The 12,407-nt window shown below is 59.6% G+C and overlaps 1 protein-coding gene across 1 annotated transcript; it reads right to left on the bottom strand.

The window, feature by feature from the left end:
* Positions 1-8,252: 8,252 nt before the first annotated feature.
* Gfi1b (growth factor independent 1B transcriptional repressor) lies at positions 8,253-12,138 on the bottom strand. The gene is made up of 5 exons (XM_078045190.1): positions 12,029-12,138; positions 11,541-11,678; positions 10,840-11,105; positions 9,402-9,567; positions 8,253-8,970 (listed from the first exon to the last, which is right to left on the bottom strand). The coding sequence occupies exons 1-5, from the start codon at positions 12,123-12,125 to the stop codon at positions 8,792-8,794; spliced, it is 846 nt and encodes a 281-aa protein (XP_077901316.1). The 5' UTR covers positions 12,126-12,138; the 3' UTR covers positions 8,253-8,791.
* Between the last annotated feature and the right edge of the window lie 269 nt (positions 12,139-12,407).

Raw genomic sequence — 12,407 nt, 5'->3', positions numbered from 1 at the left:
TGCACTCTCCCCACGTAGCCTGGCCTGACCTCCAGGTGCCTGGTCCTTCAGCCTCTCCAGCTCCTGGGAATACAGTGAGACAGATGTCCACCAGTGACTGCATGGCCATGGGCCACTCAGAGATGAGGGTGCTGGGCACAAGGGCAGGGCCAGGGCAGGAAGGCCAGGCTGGACGGTGTGGGGGCATCCCCAGAACATGCTCAACCCTTGGTTTCTGATTCCCCCGAGTCGTGGCAACCACAGCCCCAGGGAGCAGGGGTGATTGACACCCTGAGTCAGTGCCCACATCCCCTGCCGCTCCCAAAAGGGGCTTTGGGGGCAGGAAGAGCTGCCCACCGTGGTAGCTTTGCTCCCTTCCTGCTGTCCAACTGAGCTCAGAGATAAGTCCTTGTGGGGTGAGGGAGGCCAGGGGGCTCAGGCCTCCCCAGAAATCATGTCAGAATCCCCATGTAGAGGAAGGGGCCTGAGGGCCTCGATAACTCCTCTATTTTTAAGAGATCCGGGAGGAAGTTCCCAGTCACCCTTTGCAGAAATAGCTCTGCACGTCTGCCTGGCGTCTGGGGCTGGGCTGTCAGCAGGGACGGGAGACGGGTGAGACACAGCTCGGCTCACCACACAGTGGCAAGGCCCACCTGCTCCCTAGCCTTGCCCCTCAGGGCCGGACCTGTGCCCTGTGCTCAGGACTCTTAGCCATGAAAATAACAACTACCTTTATCATGGGCTCTGGGGCGTCCTGGGCGGCTCACATCCCTGCCTCAGGGAAGCACTGAAATCAGGGCAGAGCCTAGCAGAGCCACCTGGAAAGCATCTGGAGCTGGACAGGCTGAGTGTGGGAGAGGGAGAGGCTCTCAGGTACAGAGACCGAAGGAGCAGAGGCCAGGTGCAGCGTTGGTGGCTGTGGACCCGCCAAGTCATTGACCTCTCTGGCCTCAGTTTCCCCATCAGGAAATGGGAATAACAGAGGGTTAATTTATATGAAGTATTTGCAACAGCACCTGGCACTACATCCACTTCCAAGAAACACTACATTTTAGCAATGCCAGGCAGAGGCCCACGTGGCAGAAATGTGTCAGAGGCCACTTTGCTGTTGTCCCAGCCCTTACACAGGCTGTCTGCTCTCCCCTCAGTGGCCACCTCCAGCCTCCTCTCCCTGAGAGGCCTGGGTCTGAAGGTTGAGTCTCGAGACGTCTAAAGATCACACGGGGCATCTTATGGGCGAGAGATCCTCAGGCCCAGGGTGGGTCTGACACTCACCCACACGAGGCTGGAGTGTGTCCCTCAGTCACAGCTCACCCTCCACACCAGTGCTCTGGTGAGGCCTCCTCAGGCTGCCACCTGACTTGGTGGCCTCAGGGCTACCACCATGCTGGCCCCTTACTGCTCTCCCTCTCTCCCAGCTGTTTACCCTCAGCACCCCCCACCTCAGCTCCAGGAGCTCAGAGTTTCTGTCTGATTGCCCACTGCCCTGTCCTCCCACCTGGAGTGCTGCCTGGCAAAGGCCAGGCCCTCGGATAGGAGTAGACGGACAGCCTGTCTTTGTGCCTCTGCAAGAGTCCTGGGCCCTTCCTTCCCCTGATACCTTCTCAAAACATGGTCATTGTGTGAATATACTTTGTACATAACCAGAGATACAAAAACTTGTGCTCTATATGTGTAATATGAATTGCAATGCATTCTGCTGTCATGTTTAACAAATTAGAATAAAAATAAATAATAAAAACACTGTTATTGTAGAAATTGTGGAAAACCCAGAATAAGTGGAGAAAGGGGCATTAAAAAACTCACCCCCGAGGGACCTTGGGGAGGGCGGGGTCTCCCAGGCCTGGACTTCCCTCTTCTCCTCCTCCTGATCTCCCTGACCTCGCCCTCCTTCCCCCTCCTCTCTGCTCATTCAGTGTCCCCTCATAGCCAGGGATGACCATGTGGTAAAGCTGTGGCTCTGCAGATGGCAGGAGGGCCAGGCTGGACATTCCAGGGGGCTCACTGTGCAAGCTGAGTGGACCGTCACCCCAGACCTCGGGGCAGGGAGAGAGGGGATGCTGAAGGATGGTAGAGAAGTGGTTAAATGACAGGGTCCCCATGAACCTGCCCACCTCCTCCCACACACTTTTCTTTGTGTTCTGGGGCAACAGAACCTTCCAGAAAAGGGGGCTTTGCTTTAGAGCTTGCACAAGAGCTAAGAAGCATCAGCAGTGTTCCCTGGCAGAGAAGGCCAAGACGGTTTCATGGGCCTCCAGCTTGCTGGGCTGGGGCTGATTGGCAGCGGCATCTGCCAGGGCAGCAGTGGTGCCCAGGGCCCGGGAGCCTCTGAGGCCTCTTCCTCCCTGGCTCTTGTCTCTGGGTGAAGTGTTGGAAGTTTCTCTCTCTCTCCCTCCCTACCCCTGTTCCCTCTTTCCCGCGCTCTGGGCCGCAAGGCTCCTGATAACACTTGGAAGGCGCTATCGGCCCAGGAGTGTCCTTCTGCCTGGCTTGCTGGCCTGCTTCATGCCGACGGTTGGCAGCCGGCACTGGGTGATAAACTTATCAGGACAAACCTGAGCATGGCCGGACCAGACGTGCCCTGCCTCAGATTTCCCTCCTGCTGCCTTTCAGAAACCCCCCTAAGAACCTCCGGCCCTGCCTGGCTCCTGAATGGGCCCAAGCCCGGATGGACACTGGCGGAGACGGCGGTGGAGCAAGCCACTACCCAAGCAAGGAGAAGAGCAGCCCGGCAGGGAAGAGCCATCCATCTGCCCTGCAGCCTCTGTCCCCAAGCCAGGCTCTCACTCCACTCTAGGGTTCCTACCCCAGCTGCCAAGGAGCCGGGGCCTCCAAGGGGATCCTGAATGTATCGGGGACACAGGCCATTGGCCCCAAAAGATGAAATCCAGCATCTTCTAGGAGGTGGCTCCTGGGGTAGGGGGACAAGCCAGTCAACAGTGGTAAGGCAGAAAGGAGCCTGCCCCCAAGAAGCTGCATAGGTACCCGCAACGGGGGCCGCAGGACCTGGGAGCTTTGGGGGTGGGGTGGAAAGGCCAACATCAAATTAATATAAAGCTCAAAGTATATTGGAGCTTAGGGAGTCTTTTTTTTTTTTTTTTTTTTTTTTTTTAAAGAGAGAGTGAGAGAGGGGGACAGAGAGAGAGAGAGAGAGAGAGAGAGAGAGAGAGAATTTTTAACATTTATTTATTTTTTCTTAGTTCTTGGCGGACACAACATCTTTGTTGGTATGTGGTACTGCTGAGGATCGAACCCGGGCCGCACGCATGCTAGGCGAGCGCGCTACCGCTTGAGCCACATCCTCAGCCCGGGAGTCTTTTTTTAAGTATCTATTTTTTTAATTGTAGGTGGACACAATATCTTTATTTTATTTTTATTTTTTTGATGTGGTGCTGAGGATCGCACTCAGCGCCTCACGCTTGCTCGGCAAGTGCCCCAACACTGAGCGGCAACCCCAGCCCTGAGGGAGTCTTTTTTTAATACCAGTGATAATGTTATCATGCGTGCCCACTGCAGAAAAATAAAACATACCCCCAACAATGAGAGCCAAGAGACACGTGCCGCCCCGTCCTCTGGGGCAGCCTGTTGATACCACTGGTCCTCCACACTTCCTTCCATCACGTGTGCGTGTGAGGACCAAAGGGAATCAGGGTGTTTACTGATTTCAAACCACTTTCCACTTAAAATAGGAAGAGCTTTTGTTCTGAAAAAAATCGATCTTCTTTTCCTTTTTTATTTTTTTCCAGTACAGAAAACACACAAGGTCTCATGCACACGTAGCATCGAGAGAGAGGTCCGACCCTCTAGCAGCACTGCTGTCAACAGCTCCAGGACACCAAAATCCACAGATGCTCAAGTCCCTTTTATGAAATGGCTCGGTGTTTATCAACCCCCACCCCCGCCCCCGTCCTCCTGTGTCATTTAAATGGCCCCCAGGTTCATTCCAAGGCCGACCCTGAGTGCTGCTGAGGAGCTGGAACAGCCCACCGCGGAGCCTCTGGGAAGACCCCCTCCACCTGCGGCCACAGGGCGGGCCGGGAGGTGCAAACTGCTTGCACACAGCTGGCATGAGTCACACCAGGGGCTTCAGACCAGCCTGGTGGCCTGCTTCCAGGGCGGTTCTTAGGAAACACAGGTGCTCCTTTCAAGGCCACAGGGACACCCTGCGCTTGGCCAGACTCCCCTTGTGGGCACTGGGGATGGTTCCCTTTTCTTCTCTTTTTGCCCTTACAAACAGGATGAGGAGGTGCTCCTGGGCCCTCTGTGTGCCCACCCACAGCTCTCTTGGTGGCATTCCCAGGAGTAGAATGGAGGGTCCAGGGACGGGTGAGTTTTGAAAGCTTTTCTGGTGCTGGGGGCTGGGATTTAGGGCTGAGAGGGCTTAGGGGAAGGAAGAGGGCATTCAGGCAGAGGGAGCCCCGTGGGCAGAGGTGCAAGGGTGAGAAGACATTGAGGATTCCTCGGAGGCCTCTGCAGAGGACCAGGAAAGGTCCTTCCTGTCTGGAGCCGGGTGGCAGGGCTCCTGGGTAGAGGCCGGGTTTCCCAGTGTCTTCTCCCTGCCCCCGCCTCGCCTCCATCCTGCTGTCCTCCACTCCTGGGCAACCTCAGCAGGGACTGGGGCCCCAGTGCCCCCTCCGCTCCTGCAGAGCACACTGTGCAGCAGCCTTAGGGGACCCTTCTCGGCTCAGCTCCATGCCACCTCTGCCCCTGCCTGTTCCCCAGACCAAGGCGCAGTACCCCTCACCTGCTGGGTACAACACTGGCCAACCCAGATTCTTCTTCTCTCCTGGCCCCGCCCCCTGGGTGGACGTCACCCACACTCTGCAGAGGGGAGCCCTGGAGGGCAATAGTAGTGTGAAGGCTTGAGATCAGGGACTGGGGTCACCTGTGACGGCTGGGTCATGGTGGGCAGCTGGGGTGAGTTGACCATCAGGTGATGTGTTGGGGGCACACCTGACTCCAGAAGGGCTCTTGATGTGAGAAATGGCCCAGGACCCTTTCTCTCTCCCCTTCTCTGACTTCCCAGAACCTGTCCCCTCCCTCTTGGCCTCCATCCACCTGCTGGTCTTCCAGGCCACCAGACAGATTTTTGCCGCTGGAGAGGGAGACAGGCTGGTGCCACCTTGATCACACAATCCCAGGGCTGACCCTGGAGAGCATTTCCATTCTTATCAGTGATTTCCATGGAGGGTGGCAGGCCACCTCCCAGTGTGTCCTCCAGGGAACCCTGGTGAGCAGGACCTGGCCACCCTGTGGGGACGTGGCCTGCTCTGGGGAGGGGCTTCTCCTGTGTTCAGGGGCACAGGGGACAGCCTGAAACTGCCCTCTCCTCAGACGCTGCACCTGAGGTCACCCTGTGCAGCCCTCGGGCCCAGCAGCTGTGCGGTGGGGCGGCAGTGGCTCTCCAGCTTGGCAGGGGAGCCGGGCTCCCTCCAAGCCGTCTGCCCCAGCCTGGCGTTTGCCACCCTTTCCACCCGGTGCAGTCCTCCCCTGGAAGCTGATCTTGGGCTTCCTGCCACTTGCCACACACCTGCCCCCTCTGTTATGCAAATGGGGGCTGGGTCCCTGCTCGGTGGCTGCTGTCTGTGGTCCCCTCCCAACTGCTTGTTAAATCCCAGCCTCAGGAAGTGAAGGAGCCATGGCCAATGAGGAAGGAAATCCTGGCCACCCCTGCTCAGCTTCTCCTCCAAGCCGATGCTGAGAAGGGTTACAATCCTGATATTGGCTTCGTTTTGTTTAGCAAACAGAAGCATGCAAAGCAGCCCCCGGGGGGGGGGGGGGTGAGAGAGAGAGGGAGAGAGAGAGTGTGTGTGTGTGCACGGAGCACCCCCACCCCAGCAAGTACCCCGACTCTTTCTCCTGATCTGAGATGTGCAGGGTCTCGCCCTGAAGTGCAGCTTTGGACAAGTCCTTCTCCCTCTCTAGACCTCAGTGTCCCATGGCAGGAGGAGGGCAGGGGCTGGTGTTCTCCAGGGCTTTGTGGGTCTTGTGCCCTGGCCACTAGAGTCCATCTTTCCCTGCCTTCAAGACCCAGGCCCTGCAGGACATGGGCGGGGAGCCTGCTGAGTAGGTGACCACCCTCTTAGGTGACTCACCCCCCAGCCCCACACACCTGATGGGGTGTTTGGGGGAATCTGGATGAACAGGAAGCGCCTCTGCAGGGGCGTGCCCTTCAGGGCCTGCTGGCCAAGCCCAGATTTGCCAGTTTTCAGGGGGATCCAGACAGCAGCCTCACAGAGGTCTGGACAGAGGACAGACTAGAGGAAACACCATGGGGCTCCCGATGCCAACCTGCTGGGCCTGCCATGTGACCGTGGGCACGCAGGTGGACATCCCCCTCCCCTTCCTCGTCCTCGGGGCGCATCTCCTCCTGTGGAGGTGGGCACCGCCCATCACACACCACCACTCCGAGAAGTCACGCAGTCAAGGCTCTGCTGGCCACTGGGCCCTCTCCTCCCTTTGGCTTTGGAGGCTGTGGGCAGGCTTGGGGCACACCGGTGCTGGCCGTCCCGCCAGCACCGAGGTCCTCTCTGTAGGATGCACATCAACTGAGGGATGGCCCCCACTGCCCCAAGAGGGGAGGCCTAGACCTGCAACAGGAACAGCCTCAGCTTCCTCCAAGGATGAGTGACCGTGGCCAGTGGGCACTAGCCTTTGCTCCGGGCAGGTCACCATTGCTATTCCTTGACGGGGTGAGCCTTGGGGTCAGAGCCGCTGAACAGCTAGTCACAAGCCCCAGGTTAAGTCACATTCTGAAAGGAAACACCTCCAGGGGCAGAGGTGCACCCAGCCTGGGGAAGGACCTGGGTTCGAGCCCAGCCCCAAAGAAGCTTATTAAAAAGGAAACATGAGGGGCTGGGGATGTGGCTCAAGCGGTAGTGCGCTCGCCTGGCATGCGTGCGGCCCGGGTCCGATCCTCAGCACCACATACCAACAAAGATGTGTGTCCGCCGAGAACTAAAAAATAAATATTAAAAAAAAAAGGAAACCTGCGGGGGCAAGCTCTGTGGCTTCCACTCTTCTGTGGCTGGCCTCTCTGAGCCTCGGCTGCCCTTCTGTAAAGTGGGACCACCAGGCACCTTGCAGAGGGCGTGTCGGTTAGAGCCCGTGTCTGGAGTCGCTCAGTCCCGTTCAGTACCTGCCGGGGTTTCACCCACTTGTCCACTGCCAAACCTGAGGCTGGGCCCGGCCCAGAGACGGGGGGACACTATCCACAGACAGCTGCTCTCTGTGGTCAGGGGCTCCTGAGCTGTAAGCAAGGGGCCTTGTTTAATGGCCAGGACTTCAAGCAGGGACATTCGTGACCTGGTAGCTTGCACCTGGCTAGGCCTGCCCTCGTCTTTAGATGTGGGCCCCAGGGAATCCTTCCAACAGCACTTCCAGAAAGGGACTGTCACGTGTCCCGCTCTGCAGAGGAAGCTGAGCCCAGAGAGGTTCAGGGCCCCACCTGGACTCACACCACTGTCCAGGGGCCACACCAGGCTCACCTGAGGCACACCTGTCACTCCCCTTTGGCCACTTGAGGTGACCCTGGCTGGGGCAGGGACTGGGACACAGATCTCAACTTGGGAGCCATCATCCAGCCCACCACTGCAATTGCAGGGTCTTGAGGTGGGACAATCATCCTGGGTTATCCAGGGGCCGATGTTATTCCACGTCCTCCTAAGAGAGGCAAGAAGGGCAAAGGCGGGAGAAGGAGAGGCATGGCAGAGGAGAGGAGAGGGCTGCCCTCCGAAGCTGGAGCCAGGCGTGGCGGTGGACGCCTGCAATCCCAGCAGCTCAGGAGGCTGAAGCAGGAGGATCACCAAATTTGAGGCCAGCCTAGCAATTTAATGAGGCCCTAAGCAACTTAGGGAGGCCCTGTCTCAAAAACAAAAAGGGCTGGGGCTGGGGCTCAGTGGCTAAGTGCCCTGGGTTCAACAGGAAGAAAGAAGCAGAGAGAGAGGGAGGGGGAGAGGGAGGCAGGAGGGAGGCAGGAAGGAGGGAAGAAAGAGGGAGGAGGCAGCTAAGGAGGAGGAATCTTGAAAGACCGGGAGCCTGCCGGCTGACAGGGGCTTGGTGTCCGGCCCTGGGGCTGTGAGAAGGGCTGGGTGCTGGGGGACTGGGTTGTACACTTTGTCACAGCATCACTGTGCGGCTGGCCCTCCTGTGCCAGGGCAGCAGCCCTCACCTGCTGGGCTGTGCACGCCGCCCCTCCTGTCCCCGAGTCCCTCCACAGCCTTCTCTGCTCCCCCAACTCCCCACCGTCCCTCCCCAGAGCCTCGTGCAGCGCGTGGAAACAAGCCTTCTTTATTTTTATTTACAGCAATTGAGAGGAGCAGTGACTGCTGTCCTCTTCAGCCCCACGGCTAAATCCTAGTGGCCAGTTGAGGGCTGGTGGTGACAGGAGGCAGCTCGGAATGCTGTGGCAGCCAGAAAGAGGTCCCTGGAAATTCAAGATGGCCGCATCCAAGTGGACAGCAGGCAGGAGAGGGCTTTCACTGTGGGTCCCAGCTCTGGTGTGTTCTTGGCATTCCTGTCCCCTGGGGTGTTCCAGCTTCCCATGTTCTTTCAAGGTGAGCACATCTGTGGACAACTTCAGCCCCCAAAGACCCAGACCAGCCCTCACACTTTGTGGAAGGAGGAACATTGGTCCAGAAAGGGAAAGTCACTTGCCCAAGGTCACACAGCAATTTCATGAGTCTCAAAACAAATTTGAAGCCTCCTGTCAGTGCCACCTCCAGGAGCCTGGGAATCTGGAGGCATGAAGCTGGCCTGTAGGTGATGGGACGCCCAGGTAGGCTGCCCTGGACGAGCCAGAGCAGGCATGGCCTCACTTGAGGTTGTGCTGGGTCTCCCGGTGCCGCCGCAGGTCCACCTTGCGCTGGAAGCCCTTGGTGCAGAGCTCACAGCTGAAGGGCTTGAAGCCTGTGTGCTTGCGGCTGTGCGTGATGAGGTTGGAGCTCTGGCTGAAGGCCTTCCCGCACACCTGGCACTTGTGAGGCTTCTCCCCTGGGAGGCCGGGATCAGGTGGGCCGAGGTCAGCGGCAGCCAGGCCTGCGTCTCCTCCCCTCCCACATTTGCCCTCCCAAGCTTTGCTGTGCCCCCTCTTTGTCCACCCATGTCCACCTTAGAGAGTGACGAGCCAGAAAGGCCTGCACTGTCCACAGGAGAGGCCAGGGGCCAGGTTTCCCTGGCTACATCCCCACAGCTGGCCCAGGCCAGGCACAGAGGCGCTCACCAATGAGTGCCTCAGCAAGTCACCTGCCCAGAGGCCACCAGTGCTGGCACCGTGCTGTCCCTGCCCCTGTAGTATCCACTCCTCGGTGTGTGTGAGTGCCACGGGCATCTGGCCCTCCACCAGCCTGCGCCTCCCGGTCACCCGACCTGCCCTGGCTGACAGCCGGCGGGCGCGGCTCCCCAGGAGGCGGCCTGCCACTCACCGGTGTGGATGTAGGTGTGCTTCTTCATGTCCGACTTCTGGTGGAAGCGCTTGCCACAGAACTGGCAGGGGTAGGGCCGCGTGTCCGAGTGGATGAGCAGGTGGGTGGACAGGGTGGACGAGCGCTTGAAGGCCTTGCCACACATCCGGCACTCAAAGCTGCGCTCCTGCCGGAGGAAACGAGGCCCCGGGGGGTCAGGTGCAGGTGGGGCCTCGCCGCCCAGGACAGCCAGGCTGGGCGCAGGACTGGACCCAGTTGGGATCCCCTAAGGAAGAGGACACTCCGTTGGGGTGGCCTCAAGGGCAGGGCCTGGAGGAGCAGAACCCAGGAGGCCCCATCCTGCTGCCCAGGTAGGACCAGGGGTGGGCCTGAGAGGCCTGTGTGAGGTCCCTCCTGCTCTCAGTATCCTACTAAAGCAAGTGTCTGCTGGCCGACTGATGGACGGCTGAACGGTCAGCCTTTTCGGGAGCGCACATTCCATGACCCTGACCCTGATTGAGGCCCTTGAGGCAGGGCTGAGAGGCTGAGCAGTGGGTCAGTTAAGAGTCTGAGTTACTGAGGCGCGATTCTGACCTCTGAGCAGTCATGTGATTCTAGGGGTCACTTAACCCCCGCCCCCCCCAGCCTGTTTCCTGGTCTGTACGCTGGGCTTCTGACAGTTACGGCTCAAGCACTGCTGGGAGGTGGAGGCTGAGAACAGGCCGGTACCCAGACCCAGCAGGCTGCGGGGCTCACAGGTGGGAGCTCTCTGGTCCCTCCCTGCCGCCCCACCTCTGTTCACCGGGTGGGGTTCCGGTGCCCCCCGGGAGTGAAGAACCTAAGCTGGATTTCTCTTAGTGGGGGTTGGGGGAGTGAGCTTTTGACCCTAACTCTGACTCTGAGAACTGCCAGGATGGGGACTCGTCCATCCTGGCAAAGCCTAGCAAAGTCCTCAAAGCCAATGACACCTGCTGGGGCCACCCAGAGACAGACACGTTCCTGAGCATCACAGCCATTGCTGTCCCCAGATCCCACCAGGGTCAAGAGCTCCCTCCCATCAGCTGGGTGGAGTGGAGACCCAGGAGCGTTGTGGGAGGGGGCAGACCTGGGGGCATTTAGTCAGGGGCCCCCCAATCTGCATCACCTCCGGGACAAGAGGAGAGACCTAGCCACAGCCCCCAGGCTCCCGAGGGAAGCGTCTTGGTGGGGGCGTCCAGTCTTGGCGGCCTCACCTGGGAGTGGACGTGGGTGTGCTGCTCCAGGCTCACGGCGTGGCCGAAGGTCTTGCCGCAGACGTCACAGGCGAAAGGCCGCGTCCCGCTGTGGGAGCGGCGGACATGCACCTCCAGCCCGTGAGGGGTGGAGAACACCTGGGGGGGCAGAGCGTGAGACCCCGGGATGGCGGCGGCCTGCAGCCCTCAGCCAGCCAGCCCCGCCCAGCGGCCACTGCCGTGCTCACCTTGCTGCACTTGACGCAGTGGTAGGCGTCCATGCCTGGGGAGTAGCGCAGGCTGAAGTCCAGCGGTGGCTCCACGCTGGGTACCAGGGGGCTGCCGTACAGCCTGACGGAGCGCTCCAGGAAGGCCGACTGCATGGTGGAAGGGCCCTGCTGGCAGCCGTAGGACGAAGCCAGAGCGTCCCAGGAGAAGCTGGGTTTGTAGAAGGGCAGGGAGTCGGAGAGGGGCGAGTCCCCATCCCGGGGCCGGGCCATCACTACAGGGCCCTCTGAGGAGACAAGGACATATGCCTGGTGAGTCACTAATGGGGGACCGGCTCTCCAGCACCCACCACCACCTAGTGACACCTAGTGTAGAGGGGTTCCTGGTGTGACCTGCATATTCACTGCCAGGGCTGTCTGGGTCCCTATTATGGTTCCTCAGACTTTCTAGGCAAGAAACACCCCTTCTCAACCCAGGACGCCCCTCACCCACCCCAGGCACCTGCTGGTTGCTGCTGGCCCACCTCCCAGAAGCCCTCATCTGGACTGAGCTCCCTGTAAGGAGCATCCAGGTAGAAGTCAGAGAGCCCTTATGGCATCCAGGTGTCAGTGGGCACTGTTGGTCCTCCTGACTATGATCCCAGGGGACACTGATCCCAGAGCCCATCCAGCTTCCCTCCCTCAGCTCTGCTGGGGAGTGCCTGGGGTCCCAGGCTGGCTACCTGGCACTGAGGCCATCCTGGTCAAGCTCTGCCCAGGCTCCAGCCTTGGCTCCCGTTTGACACTGTTCCAGTCAAGGTACTGGTCTGGGGGCAGTGTGCTGACCTCAGGGCTGTTGCTCAGGACCTGGTCCCTGGTCACTGTGGAGAGACAAGACTTCAGAGTCACCAGCTGCAGCTCCTCAGAAGCCCTTCCCAGGAGGAGGGGACCTGGACAGACCATCTGCCGTTGCTTCTGTCTGCTCACGTGCAGGGCTCTTCCCGGTGGGCAGGATGTGGACAGAGTGCCGAGGACCCCCAGGTCAGCCTTGCCTCTAGAGCAGCCCTCCATTGCACCTCCAAGTGGGACCCACCCATCTGCAGCAGCCCGGGTTCCAATGCCCATGCCCCGTCACCCCAGGGGAGACCTTGCCGAGCTGCTGCTGCCGGACTGCAAGAGGGGCTTTGGGGGGAAGGCCTGACTGCAGCCAGCCAGCTGGACTGGGACTCACCCGGGGCGATGGCAGGAAGCCAGGCAGGGTCCTCCTGCGCTCGGGGCTGGTGGTAGGTGTGGGCCTTCTTGCTCTTTACCAAGAAGGAGCGCGGCATTTTCAGAGGTGCCCCCACCTGCAAGGGGAGGGGCAGTTAAAAGAAGGACAGGACAACGCTCCTCTGGATTTTGAACTCCTCCTGGGATGAAAACAGCCCCCCGTGCTGGGTTGAGTTGTCTCTCACAAAGCTCACGCCTACTGGACCGGTGATCGAGTGGGGAACAGCCTTTTTGTAGATGGAATCAAATCAAGATGAGGTCATCCAGAGTCAGGGAGGACCTCGGGTCCACTATGACCAGTGGCCTTGCAGAGGGAAACCTGGACTCAGACACACAGGGAG

The sequence above is a fragment of the Ictidomys tridecemlineatus genome, chromosome 4 (genome assembly GCF_052094955.1).
Source record: "Ictidomys tridecemlineatus isolate mIctTri1 chromosome 4, mIctTri1.hap1, whole genome shotgun sequence".
In the NCBI taxonomy this organism is placed as follows: domain Eukaryota; kingdom Metazoa; phylum Chordata; class Mammalia; order Rodentia; family Sciuridae; genus Ictidomys; species Ictidomys tridecemlineatus.
This window is presented reverse-complemented; position numbering and strand designations above follow the sequence as displayed.

Excerpts from the sequence above, each read along its gene's own strand:
- Gfi1b (XM_078045190.1), bottom strand. The coding sequence starts at position 12,125 with ATGCCGCGCTCCTTCTTGGTAAAGAGCAAGAAGGCCCACACCTACCAC. Across the intron at positions 11,106-11,540 it reads CAGGATGGCCTCAGTGCCAG|AGGGCCCTGTAGTGATGGCC; the intron begins GTAGCCAGCCTG and ends TTGTCTCCTCAG. Across the intron at positions 8,971-9,401 it reads GCACACCTACATCCACACCG|GGGAGAAGCCTCACAAGTGC; the intron begins GTGAGTGGCAGG and ends CCGGCCTCCCAG.